At 37.8% G+C, this 21,384-nt stretch overlaps 1 protein-coding gene across 4 annotated transcripts in view; it reads left to right on the top strand.

Annotated features, from left to right (window-relative positions):
* The first annotated feature begins 736 nt into the window (after positions 1-736).
* fgf13a (fibroblast growth factor 13a) overlaps positions 737-21,384 on the top strand; it is a 134,850-nt gene continuing 114,202 nt past the window's right edge. The window contains exons 1-2 of one of the 4 annotated variants that reach the window (XM_084429666.1): positions 737-966; positions 1,966-2,146. In XM_084429666.1, coding sequence (XP_084285792.1) covers positions 2,098-2,146 — 49 coding nt within the window. In that variant the 5' untranslated portion in view covers positions 737-966; positions 1,966-2,097. Of the gene's footprint in view, positions 967-1,541; positions 1,879-1,965; positions 2,147-21,384 lie in introns of those variants that run through there. The other 3 variants (XM_084429667.1, XM_084429665.1, XM_084429669.1) reach the window with 3 other exon arrangements.

The following is a 21,384-nucleotide window of genomic DNA, read 5'->3' on the forward strand; positions in this document are numbered from 1 at the left end:
TAGCTCCAATAATACCCATAACTGTCAACATTGTTGTCCACCACAAATCACCATTTTAACGTGCATTAAACAAGCATTAGCTGTCAACTCAAATATTGTAGATTTGACAGAATATGTGTATGTTAGCAAAGTGAGGTTAGAATAGCCTTCAGCTCTCTCATGCTATGATGTGAGCTCTTGCCTGACAAACTGCAAACCCAGAAGATACACACGAAGATACCCATCTTGGATGGCCTCTTTTTATGCCTGCTATCTTCTTGAATTCTCCAAGGTGACTTTGTAGATTGCTAACCTAAAAATGGCATCATTATTTGTGGAGGTAAACTTCATTCTGCTGGAAATGCAGCTACTAAAAATGATTTGTCTATTTCACCCCCTCCAGTAAAAACTTTACATTTTCCCTTTTGTAGAATTTATTTGAGTGTATGCTGTGTATTTGTTGTATTAAATAATTAAACGTTTTTCTACATTGTGAGATACAGTGAGGTCAGACATACTGAAAGTGGGACCTTTACTAATTGTTCAGAATATTTAAGTAATAGTCTTCCTTAACCCTTGTTTGTTGTATAATTTGCTTAAATAATTATGATTTAACAAATGATAAACCAGTACTGTCAGTTTAAAGCTCTGGAAACCGTTTTAAGAAAGTCTGGTCAATGAAACGTTGAAAGGCGTCCAACTGTCGCTAAAAATAGCAAGTTATGGATCCTTAAACCATCGCCTTCTGTTTCCACTCAGTGCAGCGAAGGAGTAGGCTACAATCCGTCAGGTGATATACAGAGTCTGGTGGTGTTTTTCTGTCAACTCCAAATTAGCAGGGACAAAGAAATCCAGCATTTTAAAGCGAACATCTGTGATTCAATAGGTGTCAAAAGTGGACAAAGGAATAGGCTACAGTACGTGAACTTTACTTCGTGGTTGAATTACCTCAGCGGTCTTGCAGCTATCTCTTCATCGATTAAACAGGTAAGAAATAATCTTTTATCTGAGATACTGTGTCAGGACTACTTTTAAGACCGCATACTTTACCGTACATTATTTAGTTTGATTGGCAACTCTAAAGATGCGCAGATTAAAAACAAATTAATTAAATCATTTTGATGGCCTTTTAAATAGCCATAAACATGGACGTGTCCATTCACATTCAAAATATGGTGCATATAGGCTAACAATGTTTACAGTTTATAGGTCAATGTTTGGCCTAAAATGAAGTAGAATTCGGGGACTGTTGGGATTTTTACCATCGTGAAAAACAAGAAATAGCCTACAAAGTGTAGCCTACCTTTCTGGAAAATATCAAACAAACAATTGTTCTACCGTAAGCCGTCCATTGTTATGAATATCAGTGGTTTTATTTCCTTTACATGTGTAGGTGCTATTTAGGTTTTGACTCAATATCCTGTTGCTCACACTACATTATTCCGTGTTTTACATCAAAACCAGTTTCTGCAAACGCTGGCAACAGGCTGGTACATGTGTGAACATCTCTGTTACAGTATCAAAAGGTGGTTCCTCGGGTTATATCAGCGCTCGCGACCACTGTGTCACAGCTGACGTCGACTGACACTCGGTGGAAGCCCCTCTCCTTCCCTCGCGCTTTTTGTTCTCTCGTTTGCTTCATTCGCCAGGGTTAGTCTTATTTTCACCACTCGAGCTTCATGCGGGAGCCGTTTTTCTATATCAATGTGCATTAATGTAGGAGACAACGTGGAAGAGATAAGGTGAGATAACCTTGTTGATAACAAAGAGCACTACGTGAGGGTCTGCGTTTGATTGTGACATTGGCGGACTTGTTACTATCCACGCGCTTTGTAAACTCGACTTCTGTTGTCTGTATGTTTAACTGCATTGACGGCTGTTGATAAATGTCGATAGAAGGTACGAGAACCATCACTTTCTCTCTGATGTTTTACAACAACAACAAAATAATAATACTTTTGTTTATTTATAATGCGTTTCTTACAGAGCTCTTATCTCCTCACCTGGTACCTTTGTTTTGGATTGGCCAAGGATTTTCTAAAGCGACAGTGGGTATACACGACTGAAGGATTTCGGATTTTAATCTAAATCGGGATCTATACATACAAACTGGGATCTATGAGCGGAAAAGTGGCTAAGTCTAAAGAAGAAAAGGATGCTTCAAAGGGTAAGAAGAGTCTTAAAACGTCTCGATTCCTCACCGTGCATCACAGGTTTAAAGCGACCGTGAGCTCATTCATCTCCCACTCGTTGCATTGTTGCTTAATTGTGAAAACATAAAAGCAGTAATGGAAATTGGCCAAAATACATGTCAAACGTTGGTCTAGGACAAACGTTTATGAGAATATATCCACAATATTACACAAGTAATGAATGATTAGCTGTTCCGCCGAGTAGGAAAAAAACTGCCATCTGATAAAGACTGAAAATCAGCATCTTATTCAGTCTGTTCTAGAGATGAATTAATGGGCTGTCGCTTTAACGAAGCCTGCAATAAAAACCATGCTTGTTCTGTTAAAAGTCCCTTTTATGTTTTCTTCTTTGCACTTACGGTAGGTCTCAGTAACTATTCAAATAAGCTATTTATCACATTTGCAACGGTCTGCGCTGCGTGATGACGCTTAATCGTTTGTTTGGGTAGCTACTGCGCAAATGACCTATTGCGTAAAACGGAGCTTCTGCATGTCTCTGGAACAGCCGCGCTTTAGCTGGATGTAAACTGGCCAGCCAGCCATTGCCATGGAGACAAAGGGGCTACTGGGTTGCCAAAGAAACCTCCGCGCGTTAAATGTGCATGTCTGCCAATGGGGTTCAGTTCAGTTTACAAGAACATGAATGTGCCGTGGTCCTTTGTTCCGACTGAAGAAAACCCACAGATAAATAGCCTAAAAACCAAAAACTTGATAGCAAGCAACTTTAGAAGATATTCATCTTACTTTGTCCTAATAAAACGTTGTATACTTTCCGTCATATAGATCTTTTAGTCTTTTGTGAAGTTAATTATTTAATTATTCCATATGCTTACTGATATGAATGTAATGTTGATCAGAAGATGAGTGATTAGCTTTATATTTTAATGGAAAATATTGTTTATAAGTTTGTTTATTAACATTGTATATTTATTGTATATTGTTTATATATGTGCACAAGGAAAAGAGAAAGAAATCCATTCCCCTCTTTACGTAGAGAAAAAAAATGGACAGACAGAAAGCTATCTTGGCAGTATGTTACGGAAATTTTAGCATATCCTCATGTATTTTGTTATTATAAGTGTTTATAGTAAATGTACAGCTGACTTTGTTGAAAACCGACAGGTGTTAGTTTTTCTTTTTGTTTTAGGCAGAATTCGTCATAGCATTGTACGTGACTCATTTGCTCAGCATGCCGGCTTTCATCTTATTTGTTTTGAGCTATTATGAAACACATTGCTGTGGCTGCCTCTACATCATTAAAACTTTCAGGATTCCATTAATTTGGGGATTCTCACCACCCGTTTGTTAGTTACCCGGAATTGAATGTGTTAAAGGTTTTGTTTTTGTTTTCTGCACTCTGCATCAGCATGAGCAGTTTTGCCATTGAGATCATTTTTTTTGTTTTCAAAGGAAACTATGTGAAGACATTCACACTTTGTGTGGTTAGCAAATTCACAGTAAAAATAGATGTGGGCAGTTGTTGCATTAAAGGTTATTTCTACTTACCCATAAAAAAATGCTTTTGGCTGGTGTTGCCAAATTATGTCAGGTTGATTAAGTCACATAAACTGATAATCTTGACTTAAAACCAGTTAATTTAAATCTTGGTCGTTAATTCACAAAAAATATTCACAGATTTGATAACATTATATTGGCATGGCTATTGGAAAAGTGCCATGGTATAGCAACAGTGCGCAAGCTTTTGACACATTGGAGTTGTGGTGATGATCACGTTAGTGATGCAAGTTGAATCTGGCCTGAAATGCGCACAGATCGAACCCACCCCCCACCCCCACCCCTTCTCTCTCTCTCTCTTTCTCTTATTTTTCATCAATATCTCTCTAATAAAAGAGGCAAAAACTCAAACTTAACAATGTCAGCTATATGCTCGAAATATTTACACCATTATGATTTTTTTAACCATATATGTCTTATTTAGGGCTTGATAAATATCAGTCTACCCTTGCACTGTAATTTAGGGCAATGGTGCTGAATGCTCAAGGGAACAGGCTAATTAGCCGGAGGATGAATGCCACAGGCTCTGGACTGGCTGAGCAGGGCTTGCGAGTCTTTCATATTTTCTTGCAGATGAATTCATCTCCAGGTCAGATGCTGTGCCAGATCAATAGGCATCCAGAGCATAATTTAGAGAGGCTTCATTAATCACAAAGCAGCAGAAGCTGATTTTTTGTGCCCCGCTCTGACACCTGCTCTAATCTTCTTGGCATAGCGACACCCCGACCAAATTCACTGACCTGCTGGACCTAAGTAAATTAAATAGATGAATGTCTCGTGTATAAAGGGATGTTTTGTACAGTTCCGTGTTTCAGTAGGTTAAATGCTGCCAGTAGCTTTAAGCAGCAGACTTTGAACTTCTTGTTTGGATGTTGCCTCCCACAAAGTGAGGGGAAACATATTTTGACACTTAAATGCAAAAATGCTTTAAGTTCCTGAGTTCCAGAAATAAAGTATTACATAATTAAAGCCATTTCACAAAAGCAAGAGTGGTGTTGTGTTGAATATTAATATGATATTCAGTACAACAGACTAATATCTACTGTTCAAAAGTTTGGGGTCGGTAGGATTTTTAAATGTCTTTAAAAGAAGGCTCTTATTCTCACCAAGGCTGCATTTATTTGATAAAAAAATACTGTAAAACAGTCATATTGTGCCTGTGATAACTGCTTTCTGTTAATTTTTTAATTTTTTAAATTGTTTTTTATTCCTGTCATGGCAAAGCTGAATTTTCACCAGCCATTACTCCAGTCTTCCGTGTCACATGATCCTTCAGAAGTCTCTGCTAAAGAAACATTTCTTATTATGTCTAAATATTATGTTGAAAACAGTTGTGCTGCTTAATGCTTAAAGGGGTGGTTGATTATGATTTCACTTTTTTAACTTTAGTTAGTGTGTAATGTTGCTGTTTGAGCATAACATCTGCAAAGTTACAACGCTCAAAGTTCAAAGCAAAGGGAGATATTTACTTTTAAAGAAATCGCTTTTTAAGGGCTACAAACGGCTGGTAGGAACTACACGACATTCCTCCCGGGTTAGTGACATCATCAACCCTAAAATTTACATAAACCCCGCCCCCTGAACACGATTTATAGATTATCAAGACAGAATATGCTAATCAATTACTAGAAGATAACTACACATAAGCTACATAAATTCACCCAACTAACCATTCAGAAATGTTGTCTACATGTTGTCTCTTCTTCTTGAGTCTCTCCATTACTGTCTGACTCCGGTTTGAACATAAAAGGCTAAAAGTTTTAGAAATTTTCAGTGCATGTCTGTGTGAGTGCAAGCTGTTGTAGCTCCGCCCTCTGTGCGGGGAGCAGCAGCTCATTTGCATTTAAAGGGCCAGACACAAAACGGTGCGTTTTTGCTCACCCTCAAAAATTGACAATTTTAACATGCTATATATAAAAATATCTGTGGGGTATTTTGAGCTAAAACTTCACATACAAACTTTGGGGACATCAAAGACTTATTTTACATCTTGTGAAAAGGGCATCATACCACCCCTTTAAAATTGTTATGGAAACTGTGATAAAATTTTTTTTTTTTTTTTTTTTTTTATATATATCTTACTAACCCCAAACTTTATCCATCAACAAAGGTAGTTTGCTTCCACATTTTACCGCTTACTAGTGTGGAACAATACAAGCACAAACTCCCCATTATCACAAAATGACCCAATGTTGTTATATTAAAGGTGCATACCAAGTGGTCGAAATTGGTACTGCAGTCCAAATTCAAAATATCCTTGAGATCGTTGTTTCCCCCGCCCCTTCCTCCTCAGACTCGACGCTCACGCGGGGGTGCCAGTTTGAGGACACGCAATAGGAATGAGCGCAATTGACAATGAAAGCCGAGGAGACTTATACACTGTAAATTGATTTATCTGTGTTTTAATATGCTCTCGTTCATAGAGATTTTTAGATGGATACTGAGGCGTTTTAGGTTGGTTAGAATCTGCAATCTCTGACCCAGTTTGTTTGCTGGCTGCAATACGCTGTGTTTCCTGCCAACTGGCATCCCGGGGTGTCGAAATACTATTGGGTGAACTGGCAGTGGGCGAGATCACATAGACCAAAACAAAAACAGACATTCCAACACGGAACTCACATTTCAAAGTAAAATAACTGGCTGTAGAAGTGTTTTTCAGAGAAACGAGTATGTGAACTCAGCATGTTTCCTAAATATCTGCAAAAGTATTATGGTATTTTTATGCTTTAGTGAAAAAATTACATACAGTACCTTTAAGTATTTAATTTAGGTAGCAAATTATGTTGCACGAATCGTAATCATTTTGGAAGTGTCTTATGTTTGTATAGTAAGTGTTTTGTAAAGGCTGTGTAAGGGCAGTGTGATTCAGGACAGTGCTACACATTGTAGTCTACAGCTTCCTCAGCGTTGACAGAAATCTCAACATGCAGCCCTAGAGCAAGACTCCATCTGCATTAGAGAGCTGTCACTCTGCATTGCCTCCTTGCTCTCTGAAATGTTTCGGAATGTCCCGGGCCTGTCTCTATAGCTGTTCCCTCCACCTCGTAAATGATGGCCGTGCTGGTGAAAGCAGCACGATTAGTGCTCTCTGATTGGCCGGCCGTTTCTCGGTTTAGCTTGATCTCCAGCTCCTCACAAGACCCCACCGCTTGTCATAACAGCAGCCTCAAAACATGCCTGAAAAGAAAGAAAAGAATAATGCAAATCTTGTTTTTGTTTGTTTTGGAGAACAGTCATGAAATTTCAAGTGCCTCTCCTTGCTTTGGCAATTTGCCTGAACCCAGCATTATGGTTTACTTTTTTTTTTTTTGTCATAGTAGGATGCATATTCATGCTGGAATTAATATTCATGCAAATCATGGTTATGTCACCTTCAAACATAGTAGAACACAAAGTTGACAGGTGAGCGTCTTAATTAAATGCTGTGACCTTAAACTCTTCAAATACTTGTGGTGATGTGAGTGGAGCAGTAATCCAGAAAGCTGAAGGGACTGGAGGTCTGAGCTACACTAGTTCCTGTGGAAACAGCTTTGCTTCAGATGGCAATTTATAAATTATAGGTCACATTGCTCAGATCAGATGGTCTGTTCACTGTTCCCAGTCTCAGCCTCAGCGCGTAGGCCCACAATCTCGTTGGCCCACTGATGCATATATTGCTCACAGAACTGGACAATGCTTTTTGATCTGGCAAGGACTTATCTGATTGGCTGTATTCCTTCTGGAAGTAAAGGGCACACAGGATTTTATAAGTCTGCGCTTTCAAGGATACAATGGCAAGTCCAATTGTATTGTGATATACTGTTAACATCATATAATACAAACATAATCTGTGGTTGCTGTACATTTCTCTTTTGCCAATGCTGAGTTCACAAAAAAGTTCAAATTTAAGAGGAAAAAATTATTGATGTGAAAGAAATGGCAGAGAGAAAGAGAGTGAGTGACCTTAAATGGTCTATTGTGCTGGGGTTTTCATATAATGACTGATGACAGCAGTGGCCTAGTGATGGTTGTAATGGGATTTATGCAGCAATGCATTTATGGGGATTAAAACCCAATCAGTCTTTCTGTGTTGTGCATGTAGGCCACTGCTGCACATCCTTTAAATCAGAATATTCAACCTCTTAGCATTCCTCTTCGTGTTCTTCCATTTAGTTATAACAAAGCATTTAATTGTGAGGATATTCAGCACTTATGTATTTGATTATTTTCCTATCTGTATCTAGTGTGTTGTAGATTTCTTAGAGAACAGTGTATTGGGTATTATTTTCAGCTGAGTCATAATCTCTGAAATAATCATGTTTTACTGATCTAGTTATCTGTATTATTTGTTGGGTTCTTTCATTACTCTAATGGCTGGATTCAGGGACATATTTTTTTGTAGGTGTGGGATTACGTGACAATTCAGGATTTTGGATTACAGGTCTGAATGGAATTGTTTGAGATTTAGAAATGCATTTTCATGCCATTTGTTGATATAAAGATAAGCCGCTTTTGTGTCATTTATATACAAAGGCACTTTTTATGTTGCCATCTGAGTTTTGAAGTACAGTAGGGCAGTTTAAAGGACAGTAACTTCAGTAACTGTAACATCATGGAATGTTTGGAACAAGATTCAACCACAAACTATTGTCAATTGCTGGGTCCCAATTCAGAGGCTGCATCCATCGAAGGCCGCATTCAAAGGCTGTTTGTTTTATCTTGGGCATTGAAGGATACAACAGATGAATCCTTCGCAGCCTACCCTACCCCAGAATTCATTGTATGCCGGTGATGACAGGATTCTTTTTAGAGAAATTGCTTATACTTTCTTAGTAGTAAGTATTGGGTTTCAACTTACTCAAATATCTTATAGATACAATTGTAAAAAAAAAAAATATGTATAAAAATGGCAGTTGCTTGTAATGAAAAACACAACAACAAAACAGTACAATGACAAACTCGCTTATATTAAACATAGAACTTTTATTAACAAAACTAATAAGATGGCTTTATTAACTAAAAGAATAAGCACGGCAGCCTCATTCTTATGGTTTGCTTGAAGGTGTGTGTAAAATAGAACTGTTACCTCCAGATACTGCCACCTTCATCAGGCAAAGTTTACAGATTGCCTCATTAATATTTGCAGGTTCCCTATTAGCATTGGGTTTAAATCCAAAATATTGCCAAATAGGCGTATTTACATTTCGCTTTGAAACCAAATCTTCCACCATCATCTTGTCAGTCAGCTTGCCTCACTCTTGTCATGCTGATAAATGAAATCTAAAATGCTATTTTATATAGTTTATACTCTTTATTATGTACCGATAAGGACCTAGGTGAACATATTTAGACAGGTTGTGAACCCTTATTTGTTTTCAGACGGTTGAATATAACTTTCAAAAAAGTCCAATACAAACATGACTGCCGCTCGTCAACGGCAGCTCTCACAGTTGCTATGTGACAAGAAAAATTGTCCTTAGGCTAGACGTCCCATTTAACATTGCTCGCTCTGACTGTTGCGGGCTTCGAAGGCATGGCCTTTGAAGTTTGCGTCCTTTGAAAGGATGCAGCCTCTGAATTTGGACACAGCTAAAGTTTTCATATTGATTGTATGCACAAACCATTGGTCAGAGCCCCAGACCTAGGTTACCAAGTTGCACTTAAAGACCGCCTGTCCTGAAAAGCAAGTTTTTAATGTTGTTTATATGTCTGTGTGGTGTCTTAATATGCTTTAAGACAAACCATGTGCAAATTCATCAGTCAACACCATTGCTGAGGATTTTTTTCCTTAAAACTGCAGTGTACCAAAGACAATCTCAAACCGGCCCAGTTTTCTACCGTCACAAACATGTAACCAATCCGGTCAACGTGCAGGCTTTTCCACAGTGAGCTCAAGAACACCTTCAAATCAGGTACATATAGCAATACAGCGGGTGAATTATGTATATGATGTATATTACAATGTTATGATGAATTATGTCTTTCTCCACCGACTTTCTATGATGTTCAGCTGTGTGACTCTGAAATGGTGAATGGGAACGTGGTTTGTAACAATAACAACACATTGTTAATTGTTTAATAACATAGTCAAGACAAAACCATTTTCATTGTGTTTTAAGAGATAAAATTACTAATTGCAGGTGGTCAACTACTTTAAAGGAGTAGTTCACCCAAAAAAATGTCAATTCCAAACCTGTTTGACTTACTTTCTCCTGTGGAACGAAAGATATTTTGAGAAGTCTTAGTGTTTTTTGTCTATACAATACAAGTCATTGGTCACCAACATGGTTACCAACATCCTTCAAAATAGTTTTTTGTGTTCTGGAGAAGAAAGTCAGTCATACAAGTTTGGAACAATATGATGGGGACTTTATTATCGACTTAGGAATAAACTTTTAAGTTTAAAAGTAAATTGTATTAAAGATAGTTAAATAAATGATTGATTCCTACTTTCCTCTTTTAGAAGGGGACCTATTATGTCCCTTTTTATAAGATTTAAGTCTCAGGTGTCCTTGAATGTGTCTGAAGAATGTGTCTGAAGTTTCAGCTCAAAATACCCCACAGATCATTTATTATAGCATGCCCCAAATGTGGGAGTAAAAACATGCTGTTTTCATGTGTGTATCTTTAAATGCAAATGAGCTGCTGCTTGCCACCCATTTTCCAGAAGAGGGCGGTGCCTTTACAGCTTGTGCTTTTGTTGGCAACAACAAAAATCTCACTCAGCAAATATGTCAGAAATTGTCAATACCAGTGTTCAGCCTATGTGTGGGCAATATGAACAAAATCTTCTATCACGATATGAGTAATTTTATTTTCATGATAACAATATAAATCACATTTTTGCTTTATATGAGTTTTTTATGATACCTATTTTTTTGATACCATTGAAATTTCATAATTCTTGTCACCATTTTCAATATCACAAGAAAACTGATACAAGCCCAAGTAAAAAAAAAAAAAAAAAAAAAAAACACTCTTAAGCTTACTGAAGACAAGTAAACTGATGAAGAATGAACAAAGAAACTTATTACAAGCATATAGGAGAACAAAACTACAATAGAATAAAGACACAAATGAAATAGACCTAAAAACTTTAAGCACTAGAAATAATAAGTACTACACACACTGTATAAAGTAATCAAATGTTTAAAAAACATTACATAGTCTTCACTGTGTAAATTAAATATACATTTATTCTTATTAAACTTACAATATGTAATTTTTTCGCCGCTAGGGGTCGCTAACCTCTTACAATAACAAAGGCGTAGTTTGATGACGCAACATTTGCTAAGAATTATGGATCTTGTCATCAACGTCAAGCCAACCGATCTAATAATGTTTATGGATGAGTAAATACATAGATGTTTTTATCATGACTGTGATATGAAGCAGGTCGGGATTGCTAAGAGACAGCTATCAGCTCCACACGCGACGCGAGTCCCGCGGATATAAAAGGAATATGGACATTTCATTCTACCGAACTACACGCAAGTGCAGAATTACTGCTCACAGGTCAGTTTATTAGACAAATTAAACTTGTGAGGTAACGCAGCGCTGTTTCACTTGGTCTAACATTACACTAGCACACTAAACTGCATTTGAATGTGTTGAAATTTGTTATTCTATGTGTTAGTTTGTCTGTATGAGACTAGCAGTTAGCTAGATCAACATTAGAATAACATACAGATCATATTCTAACATTTTATCATTGTTGAACTATATAACATTGATTAGTTTTATGTAAATGTGCTCACCTGTTTAATAAAGTACATGTAGGAGCGGTCAAAGTCTCGGACGTGGAGCTCTCGTTTATATACTGTCTATGGGAGCTCTCGGCATCTTATAAAACACCGCGCTGATATTGATTCTCGTTTTAGTTCTCCTTTTTTATCCAAAGTCTGCTTGCCATGGTCCATAATGTTTGAACGAAACAACAACAGCGTGCAGATAGACATTACGAACTACACAGTTGTCCACGTGTGTCGCCTTGGTTACTATCAGAGGGCTCTGGTTGCTATGGCAGTACGAGCGGAAACCAGGGAGAATGCGGATATGACGCCATTGACGGCGACAAAACGGAAATAAAGAAACGGTCCGTGTCTTCGAATTAAATTACAAATTTCTCCTGGTTTGAAAGTTGTTGGAAACAGTTGGGATAATGTAAGTACACAACTAAAACATAGATATAGTGATTTTGGCTATTTCTAAAGCATAAAAACTAAAGTTAAGCGATTCAGTGAAGAGCAGTGAGAGATTTTCTCTTTTTGTTTGATTAATAATTAAATTTGGTAAATTTGGATGCTGTCACTTAAAGACCAATTGCACGGATACAATATACTTGTGTGTTTTCTTTCTCAACTGTTTGTTGATTTAAGAGATACATGACTGTGTACAAGTATGTGTATTTAACCGTTCAAGCCCAATTAGTCGCTTTATTAGCAGCGGCTTCAAGTGCGCGCATCTCTCAGACAACTCTCTGACAGTATGCGCGTATAGCAAAATGAGTTGTCTTTTGCTGCTTACTGTGATTCAACAGTTTGAAATCACTTGTTTTTAAACTGTTATACTTAAAAACGCATGGGAATGCTTTCGTGACTGCATTGCACAACAATGTGAGCGTGCTTAACTGCGATAGAGACGATAGTGCAAAATGGTTGACACATTTCTCCCGGTTAATCGTGTCTACCAGTATATCGCTCACTCCTAGTTCAGCTTTATGTGTTCGAACCGAAAGTCGGAATTTCATAAATTCACAAATTCATGAATGAAATTCATCCACTGCGTCATCTAGAGTTTATTTAGACTTTTATGTTCATTACTACATCCAAAAACAGAACAGTTGTAATGATTACATGGTGGACTGTGTGTGGCTCACTCAGGATCTATGCTAATAGTGCAGAGATCAACACCAGTCATGGGTGGGGCTTGGAGAAAACTGGAACAGCTCATATTAAAACACTGTTTCTGATTTATGGGGATTATAAAAAAGGAGTGAGTGGATTTTTGCCATATTAGGGTGGTTGTTTACACACCTTGACATATGTTCAAACACAATGTAAAGTGCATTTTGCATAATCATGATAAAGGAAATCTCTTAAAATACATTTAAAAAAAATACTTTAAATTATTTGTTTTGCGAAAGGGTTTTTATATCTAACCTGTTACATAGAAAACAAAAGAGATTGGAAGTTGATTTGGGCTCATTTCAAAAGGCTGAGACTTGGAGTGAACATATCTGAGACAAACTGTTCATGTTCATGTGTCAGGGTTGTACTTAATTGCTTTGTCATGAATCTCAGCTGTTTCTTTCAGCAAGTCAAAACCTTGTGGCTGAAAGGGAGTGTGGTAATTGCTGTTAGTTGAAAACATATTTGAGTTCTTAGACATCAGACAGCCTTAAGCTGCTTCTGAGAAGGTCATGCAGTACATTCATAATACATCTTAGACATGGTATATGTAAGGGAGTGAAACTTTCATCAGACTCCTGCAGTTTAGTTTTATTTTTGCTCTCCAGAGCAAGGATAAACCTTACAGCTACAGAAACACTACCAAATGCCAAATTACTGTGATGCTGTTTGCTACTTGATTTCCAGTGATTCGTGTTACCTGCATTGACTTATATTTTACCTCAGTCACGCATGACATTTCAAGTATAGCGGCAGTGGTTCAGTCCTAAAACCATCACTGCTTGTTGATTTATGTACCTGTGTCAATGATGCCCTGAGCTGGCTGCTCTGTCTCAGAGCCTGCTGTGGATATTGTGTTTTGTTTAATTACACTTCCCCCGGGCCTGAACGTGGCACCGCTTAATGGGATTTAATTTTCTGCTGCAAAGCTACAGAAGACAACTTGTTTGTGAATTAGCGGTTAAGTTTCTCACTATGTGATTGACAAGTATATCAGTGTTATCAAATTAAGGGAATTACTCTCTGTCTTTGCATTTCATAAGCAACAAGACAGTAATGGACATGGCAAGAAGGTAATTTTAAGTTCTTGACTCAGGTGGTTGAGAACTACAATAGTTCAATAAAGAGGTCCATAATAATAACTCTTTTTGCTTTTGGTAATTCCCATTGGGGTCCAGCTGCTTTTTTTCCACTTCTCGACAGTGTAAGGCTGAAGAGCAAACCGAGGTCACACATCTACTAATTAGGTGAACTGGGGTCCCGCACCTTTAACAACGCAATTGTCCTTTCATTACAGTGTGAGAGATGAAGACTGAGAAGAAAATGCCACCCATCCAGTCTGTGTAAAGTAGTTCTGCTATTTAAGTAGTTTAGTAAGATGGTTGTTAAAGCAAATAGCTGTGATTATGACTGTGTCTGTGTGTGCATATGTGTCACATGTTAACTGGTAGCTCTTACTATGATGAGGATTAGTCATTGGTCTGATCATGATCAAATTAAAGCTGCCCAAATTACAACAGGGCTTGAGACGATACAGACTGCCCCTTAAAAAGTGCATTATGGGTCAGTGGAGGGAGAATAATAGCTGGAGGTTGTGATATATGCAGGGTGTACCTCTTTTAGCCTGAAAATGGCTTGGGTTAGGGCATTCAGGCTCTCAGGCACAAAATAAGGCACATTTTACTGATGCACAAGTTTATTAATGCAGTATCTGGATGGTTTCTGATATATAGATGAGGATTTGTTTGATATCCAGCCATCTTTTCATTACAAGAGCTTTTTGAATCTCCCAGTGCCTCTTTTTACAAATTGTTTAGTATTCGAGCAGGGGCAGCATATGTGTATGGCAGTTGCCATACCCTGGCATTCAGACAAAACAGGGTAAATGACAGCTTGTGATGGTGCTTATTCGTTCTGTTGCTTGAGTTGGCCTTTGGCAGAAATTGCAGCTTTGAAACAATTTGTTTAGATATAATATGATTACTTGGAAATGTCTTTGTTGTATGACCAGAAGGAATAATGCCTAACTTAGGTTTTGTGAAACGCCACCACTGGATTAGAGAAGCCTGAGTGCCTTCATAAAGACTCCATTTGTCCACAGTTTGACACCATTCTGGCCAGAGCAAATATTACCTAATTTGCACTGTTAGTGTCTGGCACCAATTTCAGCAACTCTTCAAGACAAGCATAATTAAGCACTTATGTGGAGGTAAATGCTTGGAACTTCCTGGCTGAATTTCTAACTTGAAGTCTTAAAGCAGTAGCTTCAAGTAGTTGGTTACCTGCAGAGTTATAAATATCGGTATGAAGTGTGATGCAATTAGCAAAACTCTGCTAAAAACTTTAGAAGTTGCATGTAATCCTAGCATTTAGATTGGAACTGGCAATTTCATCCAGTTTTCGTCTTTTTTGTTTGCAATATGCAGAAGATGGTCTGTAAATGACTGGGTGGTCTGTGGGTTTTGCCGTCTAAGGTTGAGATTCGCTGGTTATGTGTCACAGGATTAATGCATGTACGGTGCTCTTTGCATCTCTAATTTTAACACTATTGACCACGTTGATCTCTGGGGTCATGTGGTCCACATAGTTGTTGCATTCAGATGCTGAAACACAGAGTTCTTCCTGTAGAGTGGTGGATTCCTCAGCAGGCACATGACTTGAAATCAGACGAATGTTATTTAATTCCAGGGATCTTTCTTTAGAATGATTGCCGTGTCAGCACATGTATTATTTTTTTTATTTTTATTTTTTAACTTGTCATTGGACTCATAGCAATTCTTTCCAGCAGTTTATTTCAGGTTAAACTAGGGAATTTCACCTATAGGGAAAACTAGGGAAGTGCATTCAGTACATTTCAGTTCCTCTCAGAGTGATTTAGAGTCCACCAGATTTGAAGAGAATGCAATGAATCTCCATCTACCTCGTTATTGTGCTGTAATGACATTTAGATGAGTGATGAGCTCTCAAGTGCTCGGGGGTTACTGTTTACATCGTTTCTCAAATGTCTGAAAAATGTTGTAGATACTAAGGTTTTTGGATAAACATACCAAAAGTGTTTTTTGTACACTGACATCCACTTCTGTGTCTCCAAGCTCAGTCTTATCTATGATAGACTTATGAAGAAGAATGGAAATAAAATGTTGTGAGGATGACAGCTGCTAAAAATAGCTTCGCTCTTGTTCTCTGAAGCACACAGTTTCACACACTCTGGAGTGACGATTATGAGGTGTTTGTGTGTGTGTATGCGCTTCAACGTTAGGAGGAGCATACACACACGGGAAGGAATAATTTACATTAGAAGACAGCCAAGACAACAAATCAGAAATAAGTGGTGAGCAAACAGTCACATACTCTCTCAACTGTCTTGCACTGTAACATGAGGAGAGAAAAGGATAGATGTCTAAAGCAGTAGTTCACACAAAAAAGAAAAATATTTTAAAGGGATACTCCACTTTTTTCGGAAATAAGCTCATTTTACAACTCCCCCAGAGTTAAACAGATGAGTTTTACCGTTTTAGAATCCATTCAGCCGAACTCCGGGTCTGACGGTACCACTTTTAGCATAGCTTAGCACAGATCATTGATTCTGATGAGTCCAGTAGCATTTCTTTCAAAATGACCAAAGAGTTTCAATATTTTCCCTATTTAAAACTTGACTCTTCTGTAGTTAAACCGTGTACTAAGATCGACGGAAAATGAAAAGTTGCGATTTTCTAAGCCTATATGGCTAGGAACTACTCTCATTCCAGCGTAATAATCAAGGAACTGTGTGGCTGTACCATGGGTGCAGCAGGCGTAATGATATGACGCAGCGCCTGAAAATAGTCCCCAGCTCGGTAACTTCTTCCAACGTGACCGGGACTAAGTTTGTCTAACCTATTAGACCTATTTTCAGGCGCTGCGTCATATCATTACGCCTGCTGCACCCATGGTACAGCCGCACAGTTCCTTGATTATTACGCCGGAATGAGAGTAGTTCCTAGTCATATAGGCTTAGAAAATCGCAACTTTTCATTTTCCGTCGATCTTAGAACACGGTTTAACTACAGAAGAGTCAAGTTTTAAATAGGAAAAATATTGAAACTCTTTGGTCATTTTGAAAGAAATGCTACTGGACTCATCAGAATCAATGATCTGTGCTAAGCTATGCTAAAAGTGGTACCGTCAGACCCGGAGTTCGGCTGAATGGATTCTAAAACGGTAAAACTCAACTGTTTAACTCTGGGGGAGATGTAAAATGAGCATATTTCCGAAAAAAGTGGAGTATCCCTTTAAAATGTATTCACCCCTGTATGTTTTGAAGAATGTCTTGGATGCTATTTTCCAAACAATGAAAAAGTGAATGGAAATGGGATCTGTCCATATTGACACCACATTCCAAGTCTTCTGATGCCGTACATTAGCTTTGTGTGAAGTTTACCTACCATTGTTGGTTATTTCTTTTGTCAGCCCAGCATCAAATATTGCTTCTAATCTTTTGGTTTCTCACAGAATATAAATGCATACCTCATTTTGGCCATGATTTTAAAGAAGCTTGAAAAAAGTGTCCTATATTAGTGACTTTTTATACCCTTTGCTTCTAAGTCAGGCATCAGTTTTAGCAATAGAGATGTTTTTATGGAAAGCTTCATGGGATGATGTAGTTCACGTCTGTCACTGAGCAGTGCTGAATGTCTGTCAGCTTTAACATTCTTATTACTACACCTCAACTGCACAAGCAAATAATCAGTAGTGTGCATGTAGATTTGAATGAATCACTATAAATTGAACAGAAACAGACAGCATAGTGAGGTAGGAAGGCAACTAGGCACGTCCGAATCCAATGATCATGTCACATCATGATTGATTTTTGAAGGCAGCATAGATGTATCCTTCGCTACCTGTGATATCCCACAATCCTGTGCGCTCAATTCCTTGACATTGAGCTAAAAATAAAAATGTCGCCTGAAAGTTGTGTTTGGTGTTCAGGTTTTTTTTTTTCTCCACTTTTTTATTTAATTTATAGTTAAATTAGTATTGTAGTAATTAAATATTGCTTGGTTATCACCAAAGATCTCTCTATATTGTTGCAGATCATTAAACATTTATGCTCCCTTAGAAGTCTATCCGAAATCGGTTTTGGGAGGTGCCTTCAAAGGCGAACACTGCAAAGTCACTGCCTGATAAGGCATGGATGCAACAAGTCTACTGCCTAAGCTTTCAGAGGCAACCTATGTAATTTTACTGTACCAATGTAAAATGTATGGATATTGTAAGTCTTATTTTAAGCATAAATCTAATTTAATAAATTTTATGCTTGAAACGAGAAAAGGAATCCAGTCATAGTAAACCTGAGTGAAAATGGCCATAGAGCCTGCAACTAGCCTCAGTGTGTTTGACAAGCGTGCACATTAGAAGTTGGCAACATTCTGGGTCTTCTTGTCACAGACTTCTTCGCAGACTCAAAACATCAAAGGGCAACAAGCGTCAGTCTTGTACTGTGTGCTTGGCTTATAGCACAAGCCTGTCAGCCTTTCAAATGCTGCATTTCATTACAAGCACATGGACTTAATGAAATCAGTTGCTTCAGTCTCTGTCACTGGGTATTTTACTGACCGTCACAGTTCTTCTACACTGTTAAAAATACAGTTAAATTTATGGTTGAAAAAGGCAGCTGTGGTTGGCAGAAATTCACAGAAAAATTATTATATTGTCAATGTTTCGGTATTACGGAGTGGCGTATTGTTGCCTCTATATTTTACAACTTATAACTGTATATTTCATCAAGTGATATAATGTAAATATACAAATCTACTTGACTTGACTGTTTTAATTATTCTTATTTCTTTTATTATTTTAATTTCTTCTATGTAAAGCACTTTGAATTGCCATTGTGTATGAAATGTGCTATATAAATAAACTTGCCTTGCCTTGCCTTGCCTTGACCTACCAAAATCTGCTTTTCACCTTTAAAATGTACTGATAACCACTAGGGATGTCACAGTGAGGAAATTTTCCCACCCCACCGGATAATACATTTCACAACACCTGGTGCCTTTATCAATATGCAAGGTATTGAAATCACTTTTGAATGCGCGCTTGCTTTCCGCTTTCACTTTCGACTTTTACACATTACACACGCGATTACACATACTCTGTGTAGAAGGAGCATCTGCTACTGACCGCACTTTTTATATTTGAGATATTTGTTAATGACGCTCAGAATCTGTTGGACCTACTTTTACTTTTCCCTTTGACACCAAATTCTCCGCCATTGTTTTATCACTTCATCATCACGACACTAAAATTACACTAAATAACAGAAAATGTAACAAACCACTTATTTACATTACTGATAACAAAAATGAGAAAATAATATTTTTTTAAAAATCATGTAAAAAATAAAAAGTTCACGCAGGGCCCTCACCTTAAATTATAGCCTATGTCAATTCATAGTTTTTACTTCCAAAAACTTAATTTATTTTGCTCTTTGAGTAAATGTGTTGTCTTGTTTTTTGATGATCTTGTCATGTAATTGATGCATACAGTATGTTTTGCAGTTAGTTGTGCACCCAGACATGACAAAACATGAAACTGCGTCTTTAAATATGCACAGGCTGGTGAGCTTTAGTCTTGTAATGTGCACTTGCCATTACTGAATGTATGAGGATATTGGATGGACAGATACCACTGAGAGTCAGAAAGTCTAGTTCAGATGTTCCTGACAAAATGAAAGCACTTCAGTGCATTAGCATGTCGCTGACTGCCCTAGTAGAGTGAGAGGATGTGTCTGCAGTTTTGTCAGCAAACAAAACTGCATTTCCTTCAGCAAACTGAGCATGTCTTTGTTTATGTATTTCATATAATCCATTACCTCCATCCTTCTGGACTATCAGCTGAATGTCGCAGATGTCTAAAAGCAGTGTCTGGCAGCATTCTAGTAGTGTGCCTTGTCTGTCCTTCTCTATTAAGGCGAGACACTACAGGTGAATAGGGTAAACATTTTAACTAGCAGATATCACCATGAAACTTTCCTAGTTGATTACCTACATTAAGATGAGAAAAAAATGCATTACAAGTTTTCTGTAATTTAATGTTTAAATATGCAAATTAGGCAATATCTAATTGAATATGCGCTAATTTGTAGCCTGGCAAGCCAGACCTACATCAAGATGTTAGGTCTGGCAACTCACCATAGACACGGCTCAATCCGAGGGGCGGGATAAACGGCTGTCTTTCAAATTCCCTCTGCACGCAATAGGACAGCGCTTCAACCAACCAGAGCGTTTTCCCAACAGCGGAACTAACGTTACTTAATAGATTCAACTTTTGAATCTGGCCAGCAAAACTACGAACACATCTTCCTTTTTTAAGAATGACTTAAGTGCCGTTCTTTGCTCTTTTCTCAAAGAAAAACGTAACTCCAAGTCCTCCAGAGTCGCGGCCAAAGCCGATTCGAAAGACTGTTCTCTAGCAGCCGTCATTCTTTGTTTTCAAGTAGCAGGAAACCGTCGCAACTCTGTCGTCATTATGTTAAGCCCGCCCCGCCTACTCTATACACGACGTGATTGGCCTGACCTAATTTAGGTTTTTGCAGCTAGAAGGTCTATGGAGAGTTGCTAGACTACCCTGGAAGCAAAATACATTTTGCTGCCGCTAGGGCGCGTCTAGATTTCTAGGCTAGCTAATTTGTATACATTTCAAAAAACGAAATCTGAGTATTAGATAAAGCCAGGTTAAAAATTATTTTTTCATTGTGTTCACATATTGGATGGGGGAAAAAAAAATACAGAGGGATTTATGGATATCTACTTTTGTTATCCTGTAAATCAGAATATACTGTCAATAGCCTTAAAAAAATGATTTTTGCCATGTTTTTTGGAATAAAATGTTATATAAATCAGGCTAGGAATAATATATTTACAAATCCCTCTGTAAATGTCTTCATAATATAACTAGGTACAAGTCTGGAAAGTTTGGTGTATATAGGTGCTACTGAAGTGGAGATTTCGGACTTGGAGCATGAGAGAAAAGTCATTTTGGGAAAACGGGCTTTAAAGATTTACCATCAGCCAATGAGATTGCGCATTCAGCCCTTTTACTTTCACGATTGGTTGCTGATAAAAAGGAAATGACCATATTTGGATCCGACAGGATTGTACACAAGAGAGAGAGCTTCCTAACGGTGCTTCTGATGACATGTTGATTAAGAACGCCAACTTTTGTTGAATTTATGAGAAATCTACAGACGCAAACAGACAAAGTGTAATAAAATAAAGACCTAAATGTGTATTTCGGACTTTTTTTCACCACAAGTCTAAAAGAAGACATGTTATTGAAGACAAATATCCCAAAATCTCAAAACTGACCAGTAAAAAAAAAACGATGTTTTTGCCTGCCGTGTCTCGCCTTAAGTAGCCAACCATGACCATTTTCTTGCAGCTCCAAAATGATTAGTCACATGGCATTCATGGCTCAAGTGACTGGCTCAAAACAACAGTGTAAACACACTGATCCAACAAAACACAACAGTCAGTGAAATTTGTTGGTGTTCAATGAGGCAGTGTGAACAAGTCTTTAGTTAGGAGAGTGTGTAAAGATGTTTAGTGAAAACATCATTGGGTTCACTTATGTGTATACACTGAGTACAAGAGATTTAGACAGCTGAGGTCACAAAAGCAATGAAGCTTCACATAGCAATGTGTTAACCTTCCAGGCATTCACATAATTGAGCCTTTGCTATGTTCAGTATCTCTGTCCCTCTCTATTCTCATTCCTGTCTCCTCGTCCTAGAGGGTGTGGGATGATTCCTGATGAATCCACAGGCAAGA

This window comes from Rutilus rutilus (assembly GCF_951802725.1).
Source record: "Rutilus rutilus genome assembly, chromosome: 14".
Taxonomy (NCBI): domain Eukaryota; kingdom Metazoa; phylum Chordata; class Actinopteri; order Cypriniformes; family Leuciscidae; genus Rutilus; species Rutilus rutilus.